The following is a 25,902-nucleotide window of genomic DNA, read 5'->3' as shown; positions in this document are numbered from 1 at the left end:
CCTTTCTGATTATTAGATCGGATGGGTGCTGCTACTCAGACAGTGAGTGTTTTGGTGGTTACCTGGATGCATCAGTTTATATTCACTGTAATGCTGGTGCTTTGACCTGAGACAAGGACTTGTGCAGCACCAGAGCACTTTGATACCAGTCTTCAGTGCAGTCCTGCAGTCCAAACTAGAGCTAACACAACCTGAGGGGAAAAACCCCTCCAAAAGGTCCATCTTCACCATTGTGATTGGAAACAATCTGGTGCTTTTGCAGGCCAAAGCTTTCCAAAGTTTACCAACATAGGTGGGTGCAGTCAGGCTCCTCCAAGAGGTGCTTCTGTTTGTAGAGTGACAGAGCTCTTGTTTCTTCTCTGCCAAGACTTACTGTTGCCTCTCACACATGCATGCTTTTTTACTGAAACTGGAGTTTCTGACACATGCTATGATGACATCTATGCAATGTGTTGGTGGAGTTCAACCTTCTTGCATTAGTCCTACTCAGCAGCTGTAATCTTTGAGGGTGTTGGACTTCACTCTTTTAAAAGGTATGCCCCTGTGTCCAAGCTGGGGGCTCTCATGCCTGTTCAATGCTGCAGTCCATTGTTCAGCCTCCCTCCCTGGCTGCCTGCTCTGCCCTTTGAGAGGGTCCCCCTTGGTAGGAAGAGTACCCAGCCGACTTCCTCTTGGGAAAGCTCAGCCTGGCAGCCAGGTCAGCATCACTGTGGCTGGCACTGGCCACCCTGCTTCTCCTTCTGCTGGCCACTGGGCCCCGAGGCAGGCGTGCAGTGGCCACAGCCTCACAGTGGACAGAGCAGCGTTGTGCTGTCTGGCCACAGATGTGGGGAGGAGGACAAAAAGGGGCATTCAGGGATGGTAAGTCCCGCAGAGGCAGGAAGGAGCTGGTGGTCCTCCCCCTCATGCTCCTGGCTCTGAATAAATGTCTGCTTGTTCTCCAACTTCCAGTTCTCTAAACTCCAGCTTGCCTCCTCTCAGCAAAAGGATTAGGAGTCCATGGTGCAGGACTGTACTCGGTTCCTCTCTCAAGTTCCTGCAGGGATGGTGCCTGTATGGCAGCTGAGAGCTCTGAGCATCTCCCTGCAGTCTTCCAGGAGGCTGCAGTGCCCGAAACTTTGTCCACAGTGGGAGTGAGCTGGTTGGTCCTGGGGGAACTGAGACTACTTTCTAAAATGTGGAATGCTTAGGGGAATATATGATGTAAAGCATGGGGAACAACAGGGCAAGGAATGCACTAAATGGAGGTCAAATGTCTCTCCTGTGCCAAACAGAACAAAGATAAAATATCTGTATCTTGATTTTCAGTGTAATCTGATCTGGCAGGCCCCACAAAAACAATAGCAGAGAGGATATTTATGCTGGCTTTTACAGTGTGCTCTGGAAAAGTGGGAAAAAAACCCCAACAAACCCAGCCTGGAAATGCCCTTTTACAAAGTCACATCATCTTTTACTGTAAACCTGACCCTTTCCAATATGCTGCTTGAAGAGTATCTGTCAGTCTTTCTTGTCCTGGGAGAAGCTGGGAGTGGGCTTTCTAAGAGCTAGGAAAGCTGCAAGGCTGAGTCAGAAGGCTGCAGTGCAGCTCTGCAGTGAGTGGCAATGCTGCCTGGTGCCAGGCTGCTCTGGTCTCTTCTGGGAGCCTGTGCTCAGTCGCCTGAGATCTGGAGGCCCAGCCCAGGCTGCTGGAACCTGGCACAAAGGGGTGACTGCCTGTCCTAGCCAGAGCATGCTCCCCAGGCTGATCTCTGCTGACATGAGAATGTAGGATTGAAGAGCAGGACTTAAATCACTGGAGCCCCATTGACTTTGGGGCAGTTCAGACTAACTTACATTTGCACAACTTCTGATTTTTAAAAAAAACAAAACATTTCAGTTTCAGCCTGACAGTTTGTCTCAATGAAGTAATGTATTTCTCAATTAAAAACTGCTCATCTGCTTTTCTGCCTCAGAAAGAGGGAAGCAAGATGCTGCTGTTCCTTCCTTTAAATGTAGAGGGGGAGTAGGTGGCGTTTTAGTACAAGGCTGTGTCTAATCCTCACAGCAGCTTTTGGCTCTCCAGCACTGTTGTGCTTCCCAGGCCTCTGGTGGATACAGCAGGCTCATCCTGCATGAAGATCAGCACATGGCAATTGCTGCAGGTTCTGCAGGGGCCCCACCGAGTGCTGGCAGGGTCTTGCATTTGAGGGAAGAGGAGAGGAGTGAAGGTGCTGGCTGGGCTCTTCCAGCCCCTGGCTGCTCTACCACTTTTGAGTCTTTCCTCCTGTGCTGCATATGAAGACCTTTGCAGGGCTGAGGGATGGGGCAGGCTGTGTTCCCAGTTTATTGGAGACTTACAATGATCTCACTGGAGCTGTCAGTGTATCTGCTGGTGCTGCACCTGCTCCCTACACAGTTCCCTTCTGAAGGGGCATCCATTGTAACCACGGGCCAAGGTTGCAGTGCTGTTGCAGCAGCCCAGCTGCTCATTAAAGGAAAAAGCAATTTAGTCATCAGTCTTCTTAAGAGCACTGAACTGGCCAGCGGGTTTCTTCTTGACTTGGAAAAAATTAGGCACTGTTAGGGCTCAAAAACCATGAGTTGCAGGATGGTTATATGGCAGTTGGGGAGCTGCTTTGCTGTGGTATGCAAAAAATCTGGTCTGGCATGTCTCACTGGAGGAATTGGTGCTGGTGCTGTGTCCTTTTCTGCCCATGCACACTGCAGGTATGGTACCCAAGCCTGGGTAGGGTTAGGGTTACAAATGACTTAGCAATTGGACAGCCAAAAACCCCCCAGATAATCACTGGAAAGAAAAAAGGTCAAGTGTGTAGCATTTATTCACATTATTTCACTTCTTGTGCTCATTCTGTTTAGATAATGAAAACAAACTTCTGGGTTTCACTTCTGTTTCTCTGGCTGCTTTCTGTACCAGACTTGAGCTGGGTTGTCCTTGCCAGGGCAGAATGCTGTGTGGGGTGAGCAGGCACAGCTGGGAAATGACTTGCTTTCAGATTTAAAAAGTGTCAGTGCGATTCCTTCTTAAATGCTGCCATTGTTAGGAACACTTTTAAATGTTATCTTCAAATTGTTAACAATTTTCCTGTCACTAACTGAAGTTTTTAAATGAGAGTTAAAAATGAAAACATAAAATCCTGATTTACTTGAAGTCAAATGCAGGAAGTCTAAAAATCAACTCTGCTGAACTAACGAGATCAATTTGTTGGATTTTTTCTGTGCTTGGGCTTGGTCTATTTGTTTAATTCAAATGAGAGGTGGAAGAGAGGACCTGGCTTTCCTTGTCAGAGTCTCTTTTCAAAGAGGCTGTGTCTTTCTGCCCAGCCTGTGGTAAGTTTCTAGCACTACAACCTGGAACTGATACTTGCCCAGTGGCAATCTCATGGTTTCTGGATGTCCACCCAAGCTGGTGTGTGTTGTACATTTCTTTGAGTTAAGAATTAAACCTGTTAAAATGGGTGCTTTAATTCATTTGGAGCCACGCTGGCCATGGGGATAAGTGAGTCTATGGAGGTCTGTAGTAAGAGACTGCAGTGCAGGCATTGGAAAAGCCTATGTGCAGAGAGCCACTGTAGGCATTGCAGAAAGTTTGTGCTTTCCTGATTTAATCCCTTTAATGATTCTGACCTGTGAGTACAGTTCACTTGAGGGAGTTCCTGTGTTTGACCCAACCTGCTCTTTTGTTTGTCTCTGAACAGCTCAGCACATGGTGAGTAACAGCAGGAACCCCACGCCCTGCTTACAGCATCTGGTACTGTCTTTTTTTGTTATCAAATGTGGCTTGTAGCCTTAAGAGGCTGTGTGGGGAACAGTGACCTGGTTCAGTCTAAGCACAGGGGAGGTTTCTGTGCTGCATTGCACCTTGGGGAGACTGGACATAGCAGCTGGAGCTCTGCTCTGGGCAGCCTGCTCTGTAGCCTGACACCGAAGCCAGGATTTCTTGCTGGCACTTTTAATTTGCAATGCATAATAGTAAAAGGGCAAAACCACTTGGCTTCATCAAAGGCTGGGGAGAGAGTACTCTTTGTAGTGTGCTAGCTAATGGCTGGTTGGCTTTTTCCTTGTAGCTATTATTGTCTTCAGGAGAATCCCAGGCTGTTGTAATTAATTTTGAAACATTAATTATGAAGCTTTATGAGGAGCTCATTGGGAACTCCTAAAATACAGGCAGAGCCAGGTGGCTCTGGTGAGGAGTTGGTGTGGGACAGACAGTGGTAACTCCTCTCTCTCTGGGAACTGCTAGCAAAATCTCTCTCCATTACCCAACCTCCTGGCACATGGGCTGGACCCTCCTGCTCCTCTGTCAGGCCATGGCTCCATGGCTGCTTTGTCTTCTCACCAGCCTGGAGCTTTCCTCCCTCTCCTCATACAGAGGATGTGCTCCCAGAGCACTTCCTGCCTGCAGGAAGCTTGGCCCTGCTGGGATGCACCCAGGGCTGTGCTGCCCTGGCAGCGTGGGCATGGCTGTCTCTTGGTGCCAAGCACAAGCCCATACAGGTGCTGTGCTGGGTGGGTGGTGGTAAGATGACTCTCTAATGATTCTGCTGCATGAGCGAGAACAAATTCCACCACTCGTGTGTAAAGTAACCTAGTAAAACGGTGCTGGTGTAATCTGTGGCAGCTGGGAGCTGATGGTGCTTGACAGGCAAGGCAAATGCTTGTTTCCTGATATCCAGCAGAGATTTAAATGTGGAACCTAATTATAGTGGGAGCCTTCAAGTAATGAGGTTCCCTGAGCATTTCATACCCAAGCTGGATTGGTGGTGTTTCCAGGCAGGTGCCAGTGCTGCTGAGGAGGGGCTGGATTTCTGCTTGGGCTGTGCTGGATCCTCACACAGTCCCATGCAAAGGAGCACTACTGAGCTGTGACAGGCTGTGACAGTGTCCCTGTGGCAGGGGTGTGGGGCTGTTGCACAGCCACTGCCTTGACTTGCAGTCAGCCAGTCAGCAAGTGGTTTCCATCCCAAAACTCTACAGAAACCACTGAGCTTTCTGGCTCTGAATAGTCTGTAAAATGTGCAAGGTTTGAATATTTTCCTCTTTTTTCTTCTTTTTTTTTCCCCCACAAACACCTACATGCCCAGAAGGACATAGAGCTGCAGTGCCTGACGGGCAGTCCCCTGCCTGAGCACCCCTCCTGCCAGGGCTCAGCACAGGTCACTCGTGGCTTTGGCACGAAGAACCTGCCAGCCTTAGAAGTGTTCTCACTGCCAATCCACAGCAGCATCACCCTTCTCATTTAGAAAAAGGAAAAATAGTTACTCATAAACTATTTTGAAAAAGGCACAAAACAGCACAAATCTGGCCTGTGTCTGTTTTTAAAGAAAAGAAAAATCATCTGGGGTCTTGTGTATTGTCCTTTGTGATCTTCAGAGCAGAACACCTGCCACTCTGAAACCCTTCCAGGTTTCCTGGTCGCTTTTTCCAAGCAAAGTCCTGCTCCATGGGAGGAAAAGGTTAAGCGTGGGAGTGAGCAGGGCAAAAGATTATGTGAAACAGAAATCCCGGCGCTGTTTGTTCTGCCATCTGCTCCTGCTGGATCCAGGCTGTGGGTGGTTTCCCAGAGTGCCCCAGCTCCCCTTCTTGCACGGCTGGCAAAGGGCTTTGAAGTGCCCGAGCTGGCACCACCAAGCCACACCCCGTGCTCCTGGGGGAACTGCCCTTTGGCAGGGTGAACCTGGCCAGCAGCTGTGGGCTGTGCTGGTGGCTGTGTTGGAGCTATCACTGAGAGCCTGCTCCAACAGCAATCCAGAAAAGCGTGGACCTCGGTGCCTTTGGCACAAACTCGGCGAGTGCCAGGGCTGTCAGGGTTGGCACATCTGTGCCATCCCTGCAGGGAGCGCTGGGGCAGGACAGCCACAGCTTCCCTGGGCCTGCTCATGGCTCCATCATTGCAGCCATGCACCAGTGGTGCAGGATGCTCCCCGGTGAGCAGGGCAGCAGCTCATGCCCACGTGAGGTGCTGCCACTGTCCCCACGAAGCAGCAGCAGGGTGGGCTGACCCCTGCACATCTCTGTGCCACTCGCCATCCTGCCAATGGTGAGATGTGCTGAAGTGTGGGAGGATGGAGGTGGCACTTGTCCCTGCTTCAGGGACAGCTGGTGAAAGAAAGGTTAAATCATCTTGCCTTTTACCCTTAGAGCCCTTTTCTGCTCTGCCTCCTCCCCAGCCTCCTTTTCCTGCTCTCCTCTGGTCCCCAGCCTGGCTGTGCCTGGGGCTGGGGGTTGTGCATTCCCTGTTCTGCATCCCCCTCTGCCTCCTGCTCACTCTCCCCACACTGTGCTCACTTGGGAATGTGACCTTGCTCTCTAGATTATTTACAGACAAAATATTGCTGCAGGCCTGCGGAAGGGTTTTCTGTGTTGTTTTTGCTTTTTTTAAAAAGTGACTGGATTCCACAAAAACTGAATTATTCCAAGGGCGTGGGGGCCCTGGTGGGAACGCTTTGCTCTGTTTGGGAACAGGCTGCCTGCAGCCATCTTCCCTGGCCAGCACAGGGATGCTGGAGGTTCTTAGTTTTCCCAGCTATACGGAACAATCTGTCTCTGGTTTTCTTGGAAAAACCCACCCCTTGCTCAGGGAACGCTGCCAGCTCAGGCCACGAGCATTGACAGGGCTGTGGCACACATGTAACCAGGACTTGAGCTGCCTCCCAAGGTGTGTGTGAGCAGGCACAGAGAGCTGCCTGCAGGTCAGTGCGAGAGTCAGGAGTGCTTTAGGTGGCTCCCCTCCCTACACCCCTGGAGCTCTCCACTTCCCCTCACTTGGGAGCTCCTGGGTCTCCTGCTGCGCTTGCAACACAGCCTTGGTTTGCTGAGGACCTCAGACAGCACTGTCACATCCGATCGGAAGCCGTGGTGAGCTGATTTCTCCTTTTTTTTGCTTTTACTGGCAGGACCAGCAGCTGCCCTTTTCCCACTGCTGACAGTTCTTCTGTCTAGCTGAACTTCTGAAAGCCTCATGGTGGTGGTTTCCCACTGAGCAGATCCCTGATGCCTTTGACCTTGCAGGGCTGTGGCTGCATCCCCTTCGCGTGGCTGCTGGAGGCCACAGAGCTGTGCACTGCTCACAGTAATGAGTTGTTATGTTCCAGCAGCACTGGGTGTTTGGGATGGGGCTGACCTGAGGGCCCTGGCTGGCGCTGGTTTCCTTACAAGGTCAACATAAGCCTTCAGGTGCCTGCAGCTTAGGAGCTGTCAGGCTGTGTGCTCAGCTTTTGTTTGGGAATAAGCACTGTCAACTGAGCTAAACTTGATCACAGACTGACTGCCTGTTTTGCTGTGGGAAGAGTTCTTATGTGAAATCCCTTGGTCTGGCCCAGCATGCAGTGTGGCTTGATCTCTCTGGAGAATGAGTTGGGGCTGCTGAAGGTCTGGCAGGAGCACACTCCCCTCCCTACTGAAACTGGGGCTGCTGCCGGGAAGTTGCTCAGCAAGCTTGGCCACAGGGGTTGACCATTAAGCAGGCAATTGTAAAGCCATTCCCTGCCTGCTACAGGGTTGGTGCCAGTCCTCTGGAAGTGACTCCAGCTTTCCCAGCTTGTGGAGGTGATGGTCTCATCCAGGCCCTTGCAGGAGTGTTGGGTGCAGGAGGGATGCTGGGAAGTGAGAGGATGCTGAGGGGATGGAGATGATGCCCCTCTGAGGCAGGACCTTGATCAACCAAGTGTGTTCAGCTGGTGGTAGTTTGGAAGCTCAGTTTGCAGCAGACTGGTCTGACTGGTGGAGTCATAGCAAGTGCTTTAGTCCCTGTGCAGGTTTGGGGACTACTGAGCTATGGAGTGCTCTGGACAAGTCACAAATAGCATACTGCTTATAAACAAGGACAAAAAAAATCATCAGATTTTGTTCAACAGAATTGTGAAGTTTCCCTTGTTGAGAAGCCATTGGGAAGGCTGGGATAGGAAGACAAGGGGTTTATTATTTTAGTCAAATCCTTGACTTGGCTGCAGTCAGCACATTCAGCAGCGGGGTAGAAACTCACCAGGTGAGAGGCAGAAGTGCCTGCTGAGGTGAAGAGCAGAGGCAGCAGATAAAGGGCATCACGGGGCTGTGCCTGTAGGGACTGCTCCTTATCAGCACACCTGCTGACTGCATTGCAAAAGCAGCCCCTGCTCTCACCTGTGCCTTTGGGTAGCTGGGGATTTTTCTGATGGAGCTGTAGTTTTCAGGGATGTTGCTGTTACCCTTTTTTATCACCTGGCAAAGCAGGAGGGAAGGGAGCACTAGGTCTCATGCTGCCATAAGAATGGGACCCAGAGCTCCTTGCTCCAGATCTGCTCTGTGTGCATCCATGTGTGGACAACACTACTCCTCACTAGTGGGGTCTCTGGCACTTTGCTTCCAGCCCAGAATTAATGGCTCAACTGCCCTGAAGAACCAAGGCTGACCAGCCCCATGCCATGCAGGAGTGCAGGGCAGCCCAAGCAGGTTCCACCTGAGGAAGGGGTTCAGTGAGGTTGCTGCTGAGCAGCTCTCCATAGTGTCAGGCTGGCAGTGTCACTGTTCCTTCAGCATAAGCCTGGGGCTTTCCTGTGTGCTCTTGCCCTCTTAAATAGGAAATTTGGCATCCTGAGCTAAGCATCTTCTCTGCCTGGGTGTCCTAAATGGTTAACAATCCCAGCAGCAATGGATGGGTGGTGAGGAGATTGATTGCCTCCTGCAAGGTACATAAAGTCTCGCTCTTCTGTAGAAACACAACACTTGTTCAACCAGGTAAATAACTGGTTTTAAATCCCCTCTTGCAGCAGCTGACCCTACACGTGTTTATCCAAGTGACTGGAGCTGTGCCAGTCTCTCTGGTAAGTGACCTTTCCCGAATTTTTCTTTTCAAGTTGACATTTAAGAAGGGGGGGAAAAGTCACAGCAACAAACAGTGTTTTAACAGTGATAAAGCTTTACCCGTCAACAAAGCCAGGAAAGTCACGCTGGAGCCTGTGCTCGTGGCTCTGCCATCCCAGCCAGAGTCCATATGCACTGGCTTGTGTTTCCTGACCTGCTTGGGTCTGCATGAACCAGCTTCTGCACTATCTGTGGGCTGCTCCTGCTGCCTGGGCTGGGCTGGATAGTCCTGCTGCAGCTCCTGGGAAAGGCTCCTGGGTGCAATTAAGTCTAAGGCAGCTGCTGGCAGCTGGAGGCACTCAAAGTATTAGTTCATTACTGCAATTCAAATGAGGAAGAGTCTTAAATCTCTGAGAAGAATCTGGGTTTGGCAGGCAGTGGAGTTCTCAGCTTATTGGGAAAACGCCTTGGACAATTTTGGTAAATGTTCTACTGTGTGTTCAGGGAAGTAAAATTTACCCCTAGTTTCCATGTTCCTTGGTTCTTAGCTTCAGCACTGCCATGACTCACCCCTTGCTCCTGACAGTGGTCTCACACAGAGGTATTCAAGCTCTGAAGCCTTGGAGGAGGTTTACGTCTTAGCCCAGATGCCCAATAGAGGAGCTCCTCTGCCAGGCTGAAGTCCCAAGAGCTTCACAGAAGGCTGCTCAGCACATTTGGATTCCCCAAATCCTGCTCTCTCCACATCCTGGCGGATGCCATACTTCCAGTGTACCACCCGTCAGCCACTCCCATCTTCACTGGGCTCTGCAGGATCTCTTGGATGCTGCTGCCTTTTCCATCTGCAAAGCGCCCACAGCCCTCGTGGCCTGCCTCTGCAGCCCTTCCCCAGGCTTTTGGCTTAGTTTCAGATGGTGAGCAGGACTGGGAGCAGCAACTGGTGTTGGTGTCTCCCAGAAATCCTCCCTTCCACAGAGTGCTGCTAGAGATGGGCCAGCCTGGGGCCATGCCTGCACAGTCCTGCCTTGAGAAGAGAAATTGAAACAAGGGCTTTCCAGTTGGTTTTGTTTCCTGTAGTATGAGGGACAGGAGATTCCTGGAAGCAGTGACATCAGGGTTCCACCAGACTTAGGTGCTTTCCTGGCGTTTTTTTGCAGATGCCCTGATGGGAGTGGCTGGAATAAGGCAGGAGGCAAGGAGGAGACAGGGGCAGCGCTGCAGTCAGACAGGGACATGCTGCTGGCTCAGGGTGACCCTGGGCAGCTCCATGCCAGAGACCTGGACTGACAGCGACCTCTGCTTTCAGAAAGCCACTGTTTTGTGACAAGTCTCAGTTGAGAAATACCTAAGTGCCTTTGTGGAAAGAGGTCTGATAGATACACTTGGCTTTGTGGCTATGCTGGTTCTTGGATTTAATCTATCTGTGCTAGAGGAAAAAACAATTACAAAAAAAGCTCAGATAAGTGGAACAGTAAAGATGCTGGTAGCCAAGCCTTTCCTTTGCTGACCATGTCCCTGTGCAGACCCAGTTCTGCAGGCAGGGCACCACAGCCCCCGGGCTGCCAGCAGCAGGGCCAGCAGCTCTCAGAGTCCCCTGTTAGGGATGTCCATCTGCCACAGCTCTCCCCACTCCGTGCTGTCCCCAGGAGGACTCTAGCCCTGAACATTAACGTGAGGCAGATGAGCTTCTTTCCTGGGCTATCACTGAGTGTTGCTTGTGTGAGGCTCTGTGGCTGCTTGGCAGTGATGGCAACTTTGGGACCTCATGCACTAAGTTATCTTTAATCTGCCGTGGCAAGAATGCCTCATTTTGCTTCTGCTCCCAGCCAGCCCTGGTGCTGGCTGGCTGCAGGGTCAGTACGTGAGCCCTGGAGTGGGACAACCTGTATCCGGAGCCTTCCTTCCTCTGTGATAACGTCAGTGCTGGAAGCAGGCAGCTATTTTGGTCCCAGGAATGCAGCGGATGATTTCACTTTTGTTTCGTACCCGATAACCTTTCCCATCACAATGAGAGACGACGTCCGTGCTGCCTGCGCTTCCGTGTGCAAGTGGAAAGCCATTCAAGCGCCTCTGCAGGAGAAAAGAAAGAGCCAGGTTAAAAATAGCTTCTGATTGTCCATGGAGCCTGGGCAAAGGAAGGGCAAAAGCCTTTCCTTGTTCCGCTGCCCGGTCCCATACACTGGGAGCAGCTTTTCTGGCTGAGCCGGGGCATGGGGACAGCGACCGTGGGAATATCTGTGTGCTGGCTCTTTGCATCAGCCTCATGGGGATGGGAAAGTCCGTGAGAAACTTTCTTTTCCATGCAGAGTTGTGGGGCTCCAAGAGTGCTACAGCCACCCCCTCTGCTTGTCACCTGCATGCCTCTACCCTTCCTGCCCATCTCCTAGTCCTTTCCCTGCTGAGTTTTGTGGCTGGATGCTTGGTCAGGAGCTCGACGAGACAAACTCACCCGAGGCCCCAGGCGAGATAAGTCTGGTCAAACCCAAATTGCTAAAGCTCAGCTCCAATTTTTATTTCCTGTGGGGAAGGAGTTGGCAAAAGTATCCTGTTTTTTTTTTAAGCTTTCAGCCTTTGACTTCCCACGAACTGCTGACCCATCATGTGACAGGGACATGGTGGGGCTGCTGCCTCAAGATGTGATGTCGGCACTTATCACCCCGGTGCTCATGTGGAGAAGGGCCCCCAGCTGTCCCCGGTCCTCTGTGTGCTGGGGCAGCAGCAGCACCCAGCTCCTGCCTCTGGGAGTGGTCAAACCCCATATGCTGTTAGGGAGGGCAGCAGGCTTACATGCCACCAGACCCCATCCCTTATGGAGAGATGCTTCCTTGCTCCCCCAGAGCAACAGCTTCTTCGTGCCCACCCTGGCCTTCAGAGGCATCACAGGGCATTTTGCAGGCTACCAGACCTGAGCTCCTTTAAACAGTCCCTTTGCTCAGTGGGAGGTTTTTGCTTAGTCCCCCAGCACATGACTTACAGGGTGGCTCCAAACTGCTCTTGCTCTTCCTGGGCTGGAGCCTGTTTACAAAACAGTGGCTGAAAGCTGCTATTTATCCTTACCTACACATTGCATTCAGAGTTGCTAAATAGGCAAGCCCAAAACGAAAGTCATCTGGGTTTTCTTTAATTAGAAAAAAATCCTGATGAATCATGAGGTTGTCTACCTCAAGGATGCACCAGGAATTGACTTTGGCTGCAGACACAAAGGTACAGCAGTCAGCAGAGCCGGCTCTCTGCCTTGACATCTGCTGGAAAGACTTGTTTTTCCCTCCCGAGTCACATGCTAGCTTGTGATCTGATCATGAGATACAAAGGATAACCTTCCAATATTTACTCCTCCCATGTGCAATTTCAAAAGGCAGAGGAAAAGAGCAAAAAGCAGCATAAGAGAGGAAAACACAAGTCCCCTTTCCTCATTTGGTCAGTGTTGCTGGAGGTGATGTGCTTGTTGCTGGGACAGGGCAGGAGCCTGGCTGCAGCACCGCGGGCTGTGCTTGTCCCTGTTGTGGCCATAATGGAGCATGTCAGTGTGGGCAGACCAGTCGTGTGTTCAGCCCCGTGGGCATACTCCCCTCCAGTGCCACCACACCTGTGTGCCAGCAGAGGTGGGCAGGGGCTGCCCGTCCCAGGGTGACCTGCATGGGCACAGGCAGGGGAAGCCTGTCCTCCCCCATGGCTGCTCAGCACTGGCCCTATGCCATCCTTCAGCATTCAACTTGCACGTCTTATTATAAATGTCAAAGTGACATTTTTTATAACAATATCCTAATGTAGGCAGCCAGGCAGGTGGAGTTGTACGTGCTCTAGTCCAAGGGTTTATAGCAAGCCCAGCTGCAAGATTAAACCAGAATCACCCTTGAATAAAATCCCCTATATAATCTTCGGGGAATTTTTGCTACTGCAGCTTGGGTATGTTTACTTCTGTGAGCTGATGCCTATCAAGGACCAAAAACCCCCAGAACTGCATCGTGGTGCCACAGGGGCTGTTGGGACATTTCCTTTCAGGCTGCTGAAGGCTTTGACGGAGCTCCTACTGCAGGGAGAACAGGACAAAGCAGTGGGGTTGGGTTATTTGCTTGCTGAGCTGGAGAGGTGTGTGCCTTTGAGTACCAAATCTGCCACAGGCTGCATATGTGCAGCAAACCTGAATTGCGTGTAGAGTGGGGCTGCTCTGGGAATGGCAGGCTGGGCTCAGCAGCCTTGTCTGTCTTCCCCAGACTGTGGAAGGGGAGATGCTACAGGCAAAGCCAAAAGGGCTGTGCCTATGTGTGACACACCGTGTGTCAGCCTGACACAGGGTGAGGAACACCACCATAGCTGCCCTGGAAAGCAGTAACTGCACAGAGGAACAAGAAGGGGTGGATGTCACTGCCCGTACAGACTGAGTGATGAGAGCAGCACTCAGCCACAGCCTGGCCACAGCTATTCTGGTGTGACAGGACCGAGTGCCGCTGTGTTTCCACTAAAAACACCCACTGGTGTCAGGTGGGGAGGGAGGTGGAGTGTTGGGAAAGATGGGACAGGAAGGGCTTATGGATATGATTGTCTGGTAAGAAACACTGGAGATATAAAATCTGTGAGTGAAATAGAAATGAAGGCCAGCTTTGAGATGTAGGCATGGCAGGCAGGAAGACGGTGATTAACTGGAGATAGGTTGAAGGACAGAAAACAAAAGGACCCAAGAATGCAGCCCCTCTCCACACTGCCAAGGCATCAAGGAAAAAGTAGATAAGAAGAGTAGTCTTTAGAGTTTAGAATATAGGATGATATGGTAATTTAGTAGTTTTCATAAGTTGCATGCAAAGTTTGTAGGTTTTATTTCTTGTGCCAGTTGGTCACTGTAAATTAGAATATTCAACACAAAAGGAGATAGAACGTGTTGTAACAAGGTCCTCACTCTCTTGCCTCTTACTCTCTTACTCTCTTACTCTCTTACTTTCTGACTCTCTTACCGCTTGCCTCTTTGCCCCTTCTCTTGCCCGCTCTCTCCCTCCGTTTCTTCTACCTCCCTCTCTCCTCCCGCTCTGACCCCAGCACTCTTCTTACCTCCCTTACCTCATACCCCCTCTCTCTCCCTCTCTCTTTAAGGGCTTCCCTTCAGCCGAGGCTGGTGGCTGAAAGCAGGCCCTCTTTACCCACGACCCTTGCAATAAAACCATGTGTTTCTAGAATATCTCAGGTCTGCAGAATACCTTGTCCCTGCCGTCCATGGATGCCTCTACAGTGGAGGGGCACAGTGAGGAGATACCTCACCTAAGAGGGAGGGCACGAAGGGAGGGTGCCTGCTGGGCGCCTTTGGTGTGGTGAAGGGTGGTTTGTGCCAGGCAGGTAGATCCCAGTGTTGTAGGGAGCATGGCTGAATGGTGGATGAAACCAGCCTGCAAGGTGCAGCTGGCCCCTGTGCCATTGCCAGGACCACAGCATTCATGAGAGAGGCTTTGGATAGCTGGGGCTTGATACGGTCCCTGCACACAAAACTGGGGAAATGTGAACAGGAGGTGATTTTAAATTAAAACCCAAACTATCCATGAATAAGGGCTGTCTCCAGTAGGCATGATTATTTCTGATTTCAGGTTTGGGGAAGTCTTGAAACTGTTGAAGTCCAAGTTGTGTTTCTCCTGCTATTACAGGAGCTTCACATTGCAGTGTCCTAACCTACCCTCCCATGCGCACACTTAGCTCCAAGATCCATTTTTTTTTTTCTGAAAAATAAACCACTTTTTTTCCTTGGGCAAATATTCCTGTGGCCTCTGCTGCAGCATTAGCCAGAGATAATTAGGAGGGCTGTGATGGGCTGATGAGGGGTTTGGTGTGGACTCATCTGTGGGCCATGTGGGACAGCGACGTATCTGCCTCTGGCACACAGCATTTGGAAGCATTTGGATTTTGTGGACCTGGTTGACCTGTCACTGTGCCCCAGAGGCATTTCTGAGCACTGTGGTTTCCTGGTTCACTGGCCTTTTGCCTGCCTCTGTGAAAATTAGAGCAGGCTTGACCCAGAAAGCTGGATGCAGAAGTGATCAATAGTGATGGTAATTGGTCAGCAGCACTGCCTGGCTCTTGGTGTCTTAGTCCCGAAAGAAATAAATGCACTCAGAAAACATGTAGGTGTTCTGGCTCCTGTGGCTGCCTTATCAGCTGAAGGAGGCTTCAGCCTGTGGTCCAAGGGTTATGGAAGGCTTTTACCATGCCCCATCTCTGGTGAATGACTTGGTTCTTCTGGTCTCCCTTCCCAGTGACAATGGTTCTCCAGCAAGTTTTGCTCTGTGAAGTGTTTGTTCTGAAGCAGGAGAGTGCTGAAGGCTCAGGTGAAGGGTGGCAGCAGGGCAGGTGCCGTGGGAGGGGACATGGCAGCTCTGGCTGTGATCCCACCGGAGTGAGTGCTTGGGGAAGGAGATGCATCTGCTCATCCCTGAGGGCGTGGTAGACACTTGCTCCTGGACAAGAAAGTAGTCCCTGTCCTAAAGGAAATAAACAAATCCTAAAGAACATCCTTTCAGAGCAGTCCCCTCCTGTTTGCTGTGTCTCTAGAGGACAACAAGGGCTTTGTAACTGCTCAGGGCTCTGGGGAACCAAAACAACTGCGATATGAGCTCAGCGGCTGTAAATCAGCGGGCTCCACCAGCTCTAGGGCTGCATAAATTCAGTGCCAATTGCTTTGATCTCAAATGCTTTTATTTCATATCCTCTGCAGAGATAGACACAAGGTCACACTAATGGCTGATACATGAAAAACTTATGTGGCCTTTATTGATTTTGGAGTGATAAATGAGTCAAAGGGAAGGACAGTGATTCATGCACATGAACAGTGCCTGGGAATGAGCAATGCTGACCAGGGTGGCCTTTTAATTTCATAATCAAGCCTGTGTCCAGCTGCTTAGAGGTAGCAGCATTGCTCTCACAGACGTCTGTGCACTTGGCAAACACCTGTGTGTAAGCAGTGAGCACTTGTGCCTGCTCCTCGGTTTTGCTTCTCACTGTCCCTTTTGAAAAGCGATCGAAAATAGCCAGACCTAAACTCTCACTGTAGCTTTGTTGACAAAGCCTCTTGAAGCTTTCCTGCTGCTATCCCAGGTGGCCCAAGAGGAGAGGCCTGGGAGAGGTAAAGCACAGTGCCTTGGCCAGCCTCATGTCAGGCAGCAGAGCACCTACAGGAGGCATCCCCCAGCTTTGGCCCTCTGTCACCAGCATGAGCTCAGTGAAGGAGCTTCAAAGCTGGCTGCTGTGATGAGCCTTGCAGGCAATACAAGGAGGGAGCTTCTTTTCCACTCCCTCAAACATGGACAACTTCTTGGAGGCTGCTGAGCTGTGGCAGGTTGGACACCCTCCTTCCACAGCCTCCATCCCAGCGCACCCTGTGGATGGGATCCACAACCCCCAGTTTGCTCTGTGCCACACATTCAGCTGGAAACTGATGCAAGGGGAAGTTAACCTAATTTTTGAGCGGGACATCAGACCCAGCTTGAAGGATCTGGGCAGTGGTTATGCAACTTTCCTTTTTGGTATTTGAAGAAACTTCCCCCTCCTGGTTGCTCCAGCTTTGTGACCATGACTTAAGCCATCATATTGCTACCAGAATTCATTCTGCTGGGCTCAATGCTTTCACATAGGCTGTCTTGCTGAGTGGGTCAGAGACCTGCTGCATCTCTTAGGGCTGGAGGACTTGCCATAGTTAGGGATTCATTTGTTGCTGGCACTGCTGGTTATTTTTTTCTCTCTTGCCATTTCCAGATGTTCCTGTGTAAATTGAAATATGCCTGTGTCCTCCAGCTCCCCAGCCTGACCTCCAGAGCTCTACCCCAGCCCCCCGTGCTGTGGCAGAGTGAGGTCCCAGTGTGTTGGGGCACACTGCCCTAAGGGAAAGGCACAGGAAAACGTTCCCAGTGGCACAGGAAGGTGACAATGCCCACCCTGCCAGTGGCTGTGGTGCAGTGCCCACACTCCTGCCTTTGCTTTGCCCACCACCAGCAGAGACACAGACCAGCCCCCATGCCCCAATTCCCACTGAAGTGTGGCCACAGGCTGTTGGCTCCCTCCCAGGGAAACTTAGGGGAAACAGGGTGTTGGACCCAGCATCATCTTGCTGACCATGGCACAGCAGGAGAGGGTGGGGAGCATCACGGGGAGGCACAGAAAAACACTGTGTGCTCCCAAGTTAGCTACCAGGCCAGGTTGGTTTTCCTGTTTACTCCCTAAGTGGAAAATAGGAAGGGAGTGAAAAACCTCATCCCCTGGCCTATATAAAGGTCTTGTTGTGTGGGCACAGAAATTTTACCTTCCTTTCCTTTTTTGCCTTGGTGTTACCAGGTGTGTGGCATGGGCTGTAGCATCAGTAAAGCAAATAAAGGGGGTGCTAGGAATAGCAGCTTCTCTGCAGGAGACATTTCCTCAGACAGAGACCTCGACTCCTTTGGTGGTCTGCTGGTGAACTGCCATATTTGGGTCCTGCGAAGCATGGAGGGTCACAGAGGGTCAGGCACGCCTTATGCTGGTTGTGCTGGGGACACAGAGCCCCAGGTACAGCTGGCACTCCCGGCTGATGGCTGCTCACATCTCAAAACAAAGGCAAAAGGTGAAGAAATCACATTATCCCTATAGCAATTCATGGGTAGATTGGCTCACTGGCTGGCTTGGCCAGCAGGAGCAAGAGGTTGGAGCAGATAAGACATTGCCACACCAGGAAACTGTTTTGAGTTTACAGCATCAGGATGTGTTATGGGGATCTTAAACCCTGTGATCCCAGAGATGTTGCTGAACCTTGTTTGCCTTGGATTGTTTGTCCAAAAAGATACCAAGAGATGAACTCTTTCTTCCCTTCGTAATTGTCCATAATCTTATCTGAAGCCTCCAAAGTGTCCTAGAGACTTCTCAGGGAGATAACATGGACATAATTACCAAACAAAAAAGAAGTCCAAGAGCAGCTATTTCTGAGCTTTGCTGGGGTATAGCGTCAGTTTCTTGCCCACCTTTGGTCATCCTTATTAGTCACAAAGAGAAGGAAAGGACTCCCAGAGGTGCCCATATCTTGCTTAGGCAGTGGTTGACCTTTCTTGCCTCCTTGCTCCTCTGGGAAAACTGAAGCTGTTTTGAGGAGTAAAGTCTCAAAGCTGCTTTAGCTAATTACTAGAAAATATTACTGCACGAGAGCTGCAGCCTATGGCTCAGCTGTCCAGCTGCCTAGGCCTGTGGAATTTGACTGTGTCCCACCAAGGGTGTTTTGGTGTGTATGTTGTGGGCCTGTGGATCCCCTTTAGTCAAGGGGCTTGCTGATAGATCTGGTGGTGATTTCAAGGCATCTTTTACATCACAGGGTTTGTGGCTTCTCACTTGAGAGAGAAGTAACTAATCATATCACCATAGAATCAGAAAAAAACCTATGTGCCATTGTAAAAAAAGCATCTTCTTTAAAATTCACTTCAGTGTCTGTATGTGACTAGTCTTCCCATAACATTAACTGCCTGTCCAGTTCTGGAGTCAGGACCTGGATTCTGTGTTAATTATGGTTGTTTCATCCAGTTCATTGATTAAAAATATGACATTTCAAAGAGAGAAGAAAAAATTCTTGTCTGACAGAGTGTCTCCCTGATGCTGGTTCATGGCTTAGATATGGTTTTCAGAGCTATGACTTGACCAGGTTTTGCCACTGTTTTTATGTGCTATGTGACCTTTTGTGTCATTCTGGTTCTCAGTCAAAATGCAATACCAAGTAAGAGCAGTACCAAATGTGAGCATCTGTGTCAGCACCATAGCAAGTTACCGTGACCAGATCTATTTTCTCCAAATCCTTCTTGATTAGCAAAATAAACTGTTTAAGGGAGTAGAGCTAAATTATTCAAACCATGCCTTGGCTCTTTCTCATGGTGATTTGCCTCTAGCACTGTCCTGTTTAATCCTTAAAAATACTGGCTTCTCAGTTTTCTTCTGGATGAGTCCCTCAGCAGCTGGAGCTAGGGCAGGACACAGATCCACTCTCCATGCCATTGGAGTGTCCTCAGTTAGTTCAGGTGCAGCTTGTATTTTAGAAGTTAATGAAAGGGGAGGTGAAGGGTACTGCAATGTCGGGTTCTCTCAAGCAAAGCAAACTAATGGGGAAAATGAACACTTCACTACCCCACTGTAGTGATTTTATTAATACAAACCAGTTCACAGTCAATAAGGACATGCCGTCAAAGAAAATTGATTTTTTTCCTACTGTTTTGCTCACCCACTGCAAGGCTTTGGGCACTGCCAGCAGGGCTTGTCCCTGGCTCGTGGGTGTTCCCTTTGCTTCCCAGCACTCAGCCCCACATGCCTCTGGGGCTCCTTGCTGGCCTGGCTGCAGGGCTCTGCCCACAGCTGAGCCACAGCCGTGCTCCTGAGGGACCGGGGCATTCATGGCACAGGTCACTCCATGGCAGCACTGGAACCCCAGTGCTGGTCCCAGGAGCAGGTCCCAGAGGAAGCCCAGCAGCGGCAGAAGGTGGCCGAAGGCTGGTGTGGCTGGCAGGGCTCTCGCCCTCTGCCCTGGGAGCTCAGGGACAGGCGTGGGGCAGTTACAGCCCTTGGCCTGACTCTGCCAAACCTCACATTGCATGCTCTCTGTGCAGAGGCTGCCCCAGTTCGTCCCGGGGTTACCACACATTTTTGTCATGCTTGCAAAATGCTGTTACCACAAATTGCAAAAACCAACCTCATCCTCATCTGATCAGAGTGAAACCAGCACAGCTCTGCACCACGTCTCCAGCATGTCCGGTCCTCTGCGTGCTCCTGCAGGCATACAGCTATTGCTCAGACACGCTTTCATTTGCTGCTTTTGGATTTTTTTTCCACTGCAGACTCCGTGGCCTGTGAAAGTGGCTGGTGACCACTGCAGCCAGGGTGCTTGCTGCCACAGTTACTGGCCATGCATTGCCTTTTGCTGAGGGCTGATGTGGCCTTTCTGCGCACAAGTGGCCGCAGTAAAGCTGAAGGTGTTGGGGAGTCTCTGTTGGGCTCTTCCTGAGCAGAACATCAGGGCTGCCACCAGCATCCTGCGGACAGAGGTGTGGCTGTGCTGACTGAGGAGAGTACCCCAGGCTCTTCATTGCCTGTCGCCCCAGGTGGGCAGCACTCCCTCGGGTGACCCTGTCCTGACAGGGCAAAGTGAGCAGGGCACCCACTATCTCCCCACTGCCAGCACCCAAGTTCTCCTTGACAGCTCCTACCCCGATAGCTCCTCCCGACCTCGCCCTGGTCACTGCAGTGGGACAACCATGAGGATGGATGAGTAGCTGCAGCATGCAGGAGCTCTGGGAGACTCTGGGCATTCATAGGAGCAGAGCTGCTAGTAAAAGTAATATGTTTAACAATTACTACAAGTCCTGGAGGCTCTTTAACCTGTGTGGAGAGCAGCTTACCAGCACAGTCCTCATGACAGACCACTTCTGTCTGTTGCTGGGCTGTGATGTGGCTGGCTGAACATGCAAAATGTTGAGAGCCCTCCCAATTTCTTTCACTAGAGCTTACCAGGTGGGTTTGGTTGTGAGCCAAGCTGGAGCTCAGCCCCTTCCAGAGCCTGATGGCAATGCTCTGGGTGGGGCTGGGCAGTCCATAGGTGCTGGGAAGAGCTCAGGTAACAGGACAAAAATGAGGGCTGTCACAAGATGCTGTAATGAACTGCAACACTAAGTTAGAGCTGTGCTCTGCCTTCACCCATGAAATGCAGCAGGGGCAGAATTACCCCATCAGTCCCACTGCCACCAGAGTGGCAGAATGTCTGTGCAGAGCCATCAGCTGGGGACACATAGGGCCACAGTTCTCTGCCTCAGAATGCCATGTCATCTGACATCATATGGTTCATCTTGTGCAAGTAATCAAGTCACTCAAAAAGTCAGGGCATGAAAGTTCTTTGGCAATGCTAAAAGCAAAATGTAAGGAAAAAATTCTCCTTCCCTTACTCCATAAAAGTTCAACACTGTGCTGATGATCTGAAACTTTTTTGAAGTGCTAAAGGCTGTCTGGACTGTAAGTGTTTTATATTTGGTACAGAGATCTCCTGCATCTAAAATAGATGAGACACTTTAGTCTTTCCAGACAAGAGATACAAGACATACAGCAGAACCCTGCTATTGTTGGAGGCTGGCTGTAGGAAAAACAACTGCAAATGGCCAGTCTTGATATTCAACTGTGCTTTGTACTTAAAAGTATGTGTTTTATCATGACAGGTGAGGAGAAGCTGAACTTTAGAAGCTTACCTTGCTCTAGCAGGTGGCCTACAGGAGGTTGTCTGACTTGACTCCACCCCAAGTCATTGTGCTGGTCCTACCCCCTCCCAAATTCTTAGTTTTGCACCTTTTCCTGTTTTGCAGGCTCAAATATATTAGCCACTCTCAGGAATATAATTTTCCAAAGGCCCTTAGAGCCTTGCCTGCGTGCCTTTGGCACTGTCCCGGCAGGCATGGAGGGCCGATATTCTTGCTTTGAGCCCAAATAGGTTTCCACGATGCAGCAGAAGCTTTCTGGGGTGCTGGACTTGTGAAAGCCAGGCTTTGCAGAGGCTTGGGTGTTCCAGCCCCTAAACTAGGGGGTGAGGGGACACATCACCCTGGCAGGGACACACCAACACTGCCTCACAACCAGCATTTCTAAATGAGCCCTGGACTAATCATCACGGCTCGTATTTCCATCCCCACCTGTCACCTATGTCAGCTCTTGTGGGGACACCAGAGGGCAACTAAATGAGGAGAGCGCTTTGGTATTACACGGCAGCTGGAGCGGCAGCTGAGTGCGGGCATTACGAGGCTTCAAACACCTCCACTCTTGGCAGAGCTGCCCTGCGGGAGTGGGACACATGCCCCGGGATCGGGCTCCCCAGCGGCACGGAGCCCTCCCCGCCTCCCCGCGGCCCTGCCCGGCGCGGCCGGGGCTGTGCGGGGCTGCAGCTCCCCGCGCTGGCCGCGGCGTGCGCAGCTGCCGGGGAACCGGGGCCGCTGCCGGGGAACCGGGGCCGCTGCCGGGGGAAACCGGGGCCGCTGCCGGGGGAAACCGGGGCCGCTGCCGGGGGAAACCGGGGCCGCTGCCGGGGGAAACCGGGGCCGCTGCCGGCCTGCCCTGCCCGGGGCCGCTGCCGGGGGGAGCCGGGGCCGCTGCCGGGGGAAACCAGAGCCGCTGCCGGGGAACCGGGGCCGCTGCCGGGGGAAACCGGGGCCGCTGCCGGGGGAAACCAGGGCCGCTGCCGGGGAACCGGGGCCGCTGCCGGGGAACCGGGGCCGCTGCCGGGGGAAACCGGGGCCGCTGCCGGGGGAAACCGGGGCCGCTGCCGGGGGAAACCGGGGCCGCTGCCGGGGAACCGGGGCCTCTGCTGGGGGAAACCGGGGCCGCTGCCGGGGGAAACCGGGGCCGCTGCCGGGGGAAACCGGAGCCGCTGCCGGGGAACCGGGGCCGCTGCCGGGGAACCGGGGCCGCTGCCGGGGGAAACCGGGGCCGCTGCCGGCCTGCCCTTCCCGGGGCCGCTGCCGGGGGAAACCGGGGCCGCTGCCGGGGAACCGGGGCCTCTGCTGGGGGAAACCGGGGCCGCTGCCGGGGGAAACCGGGGCCGCTGCCGGGGGAAACCGGAGCCGCTGCCGGGGAAACCGGGGCCGCTGCGACCAACAGCGCCAGCTGCGACAGGGGCGATTCATAGACAGACACACACAGAATGCGGATAGGTAAACACATGTCTCCGTGCGTGTATGTACACACACAGCGGGTGTGTCTCTGTATGCATTTGTGTACTATGTATAAACAGATATGGGTGTATAAATATATATATATAATAGATATATAAACGCGTATAAATTCTAAAAGTGTATATACATCCGTATAAATATATTCGTAAGTGTGTGCATACACTCACAGTGTACATGTACATAAACTGTCCGTGCTCCCGCATGTGTTCACACCTACACACACACACACATTTAGATATATTTGCACGTGTTATTGGTGCGCCTGCACACACGGGCACACCTGAGTGTCCCCTGAGCCCCTGGGGTGTCCCCCGGGTGTCCCCCGGGTGTCCCGCCGCCGCGGTGTCCCCACGCCCGGCCTATCCCGCTGCTGGCCGGCCGGTGGCGCTGTTGGCCGCGCGATCCCCGCCAGGAGCGGCTCTGGGAAATTCTAACCATTACAAATATCGCTCCGTTAATCTCTAAGTATGTGACGGGGAAATGGAGGTTTCGAATATATTTCTCTTAGAAATGAGTTTTCACGCGTCTCGAGTCTCATTAGAATTGCTCTGCTTGTGTTTTCATACCGGGTAATATCCTGCCAGCTTGTAAAGCTGAAGTCCCCTGGGGGATGTTTGCTGTGCCTGGGAGGAGTGAGGGGCAGATAACCCGAGGTGCGGCAGGGGCTGTCCTGGCTGCCTGGGAGCCGCACACGGCGGGCTGGCGGCAGGAGCTGGCCCTGGGCAGAGCCGGGCAGAGCTGCCCCTGGCCGGAGTTCTGGGCTCTGTAAGGCACGGCCGCACAAGGGGATGGTTAACTCGGTTTGGGTGAGTAGCTGCAGGGTCACAGAAAGGATGCTTTGCAGAAAAGTTGTTATAAATGACTGGGTTTCATCTCATTCGAACTGAAACAAATTAAAAACCTCCAACCCCGTCGAGCAGAATGCAGCAGCCATGGGACGACCCCGACGGCTGGTTCTGCAGCACTGCATGAGCGTGGAGGGAGCAAAGGGGGAGAAGCTGCTGGGGCTCCCCGGAGCAGGGAGGCTGCTGAGGGTGAGCAGGGCCATGGCATCACCCCGCCGGATAAATCCCACCAAACATAAACCCTCGCAGTCGCCCCAGCTAACACTCTCCTCCTGAGAAAGGGCTAATCTTTACATGCCTCAGCCTTTCCCAACACATCCTGGTTCACAAGTTCAGCGGCTTCAAAGTTAAGTCTGATCATTAACCCTGAAAGACTGGAGATTACTGAAGCGTTTAAACTGCATGTTTGAGAGGGCTGAGAAGCACAAAGCTCAGGCACAAATCTGTGCCCAAATCCCGAGACAATCTTCATGAGGCAGATGGAGGGGTTTGGTTCAGCTGTGTGATGCCTGCACATTGTGTAGGTTTGTGTCTTCGTTTCTTTTTAAAGCTGCTTTCGAGCAGCTGATGTTTCAAAAATGGTCATGGATTTTGGGTGTATCTGCCCATATGGCCTGTGGTGACTATGGATGGGCTTACTGTTCCTATGGACTTCTGTAAAAGCGATGAGAGGGTCACAGCTCTTCATTTTTGACAAAGACTTAACAAAAATTGCTCTTTTCTTGTGCATTCTCTCTATCACTTTTATTCTTGATATGACAGGTATGGAAGAAAAAGCTGTTTGTGACCATGTTACACACAAAACCAGCAGCAGCAGGCAGAAGCTCCATCAATAGTTTTCAGTTTATTATTTCCACAGAGTGGCTTTTGCTGTCAGAATCACAGGGAAACATAGGTTGGAAGAGGCCTCCTGGGGCCACCTGGCTCTCCCTCTTGCTCAACGTGAGTCCAGCTCCATTGGGCTTCTCAGCAGCAGTGAGCCCCTTGGCAGTGTGACTCAGAGCACTGTGATAGCAATTTTGGGAGGATCTGAATGAGCACTGAGGAGCAAAATCATTGGTATTCTCCTTGATGGGATTTAATCTTAATGCAGCTCATTAGTCTTCAAGGGTGAGAGTCTTGAACCTGATGGTGCCAAAGGATTAACCTAAATTTAAATTCTGTAGGTATAGCCTCAAAAAATGGGAGGTGAAGGTCACATAGTGAAGGAAGCCCATGAATACAGACAGCCCTGTCTGTAACACTGGAGCTCCTGTGAGCAGAGGTCGAGCCCCAGGTGCCCCAGGGCAAAGCTGGCAAAGGGCTGAGGCTTTGAGCCCTGCTGGTGCTGATGTTCCTGAGGGTCAGCGAGGGATGTGCTCCAGGCAGAGGGGAGCCCTCATCTCACCCTTAAAGAGAAACTGCCAAAGCAGCCAGAATCAAGCACCAGCTGAGGTTGATGCCGATTTATTTTTCACCTGTTTGTATTGCTGCTACCTGGCAGACCAGGATCAGCGGGTAAAGCTGGATCCTGCAGCACAGATACCCTGATGGGACAGGCTGGGACCACTCCCTGCCCATGGTAAGGTGAGCTGATGGGCCAGGGGCTGTTCAGTGGGCAAGAGACCATCTCACCTGCACATCCAGGCACTGTTTCACCTGCACATCCAGGCACTATCTCCTGCAGGCTCTGCTCCCAGGCTGGGGATGCCAGGATTGTCCCAAGCCTGGCCAGTGCCTGGATGGCAGCGGGCTGCCCGCCATTCTGCAGAGCACAGGAGTGTGGTGGCCATGGCCAGCCTCTCACCCACCAGGCACAAAACACCAAGGCGTGGCTCCGTTTCATCTTTTGTCTTTCATCTCCTAAAATTGTCCCACAATGCCCAAGTAGGCTGGCATGTTTTCAGCACTGAAAACCAGATGTTGCCAACTTTCCAGTGGTCGTGCTTGGTGTTTTGTGCTGTTATTTTACCAGAAGTAGGCACGTCATGCCTCTTGCAAAAACAGATAGAATTTATTCCCTGAATAAGGGTCAGCTCTGTTTTCAACTGCCTTTATCTCCGTAGCAATGTCTGTCTGGCTCAGAAATGTTTCTGTCAGCTTCCCATGAGCACGGGTTCAGTAGCATTGCAAGACTCAGTCCTCTCCCAGCCACTTGCTTACCTGGCCCCTAAGCAGCTGCTTGGTTTGTGCCTGCAAAAGTACTCGCCTGAATATTTTTGCCAGTAAAATGAGGGGTTTTTTCCATCTGTATTTTTAGACATTAAACCCAGAGTTTAGTCATCAGCTCTATGCTTCCTATCTGTGTGCAAGTGCTGCAGAGGAGATAAATATAGATATATAAATACACATATGTATAGATGTATGTATATGTAATATACACACATAAGTGTATATATATGTATATATACATAACACACACATATGTATGTATAGATATTATATACACACACATTCATGCTATGCAAAAGACCTGTCCTAGGAAGGGAAATCTGCTACCTGGGGTTACAGGTTTTCCCCAGACAAAATGAAGTTTAGAGGAGGAAGGATGCCCTTGCCTTTGTGTGCACTGCAGGGGTGTGATCCTCTGGCACCAGACCTTCCCTGGGGCATCAGCA

The 25,902-nt window shown here is 51.6% G+C and overlaps 1 protein-coding gene across 1 annotated transcript; it reads right to left on the bottom strand.

The window, feature by feature from the left end:
• Positions 1 to 21,536: 21,536 nt before the first annotated feature.
• On the bottom strand, positions 21,537 to 22,412 carry LOC136366828 (proline-rich protein HaeIII subfamily 1-like). The gene has a single exon (XM_066328071.1). It carries the CDS (start codon positions 22,410 to 22,412, stop codon positions 21,537 to 21,539), a length of 876 nt encoding a protein of 291 aa, XP_066184168.1.
• Positions 22,413 to 25,902: the final 3,490 nt, after the last annotated feature.

Source organism: Sylvia atricapilla, chromosome 13 (genome assembly GCF_009819655.1).
Source record: "Sylvia atricapilla isolate bSylAtr1 chromosome 13, bSylAtr1.pri, whole genome shotgun sequence".
Taxonomy (NCBI): Eukaryota; Metazoa; Chordata; class Aves; order Passeriformes; family Sylviidae; genus Sylvia; species Sylvia atricapilla.
The sequence above is the reverse complement of the archived record's forward strand: the minus strand, read 5'-3'. Positions and strand labels throughout refer to the sequence as shown.

Coding starts and splice junctions, on each gene's coding strand:
- LOC136366828 (XM_066328071.1), bottom strand. CDS start 22,412: ATGAATCGCCCCTGTCGCAGCTGGCGCTGTTGGTCGCAGCGGCCCCGG.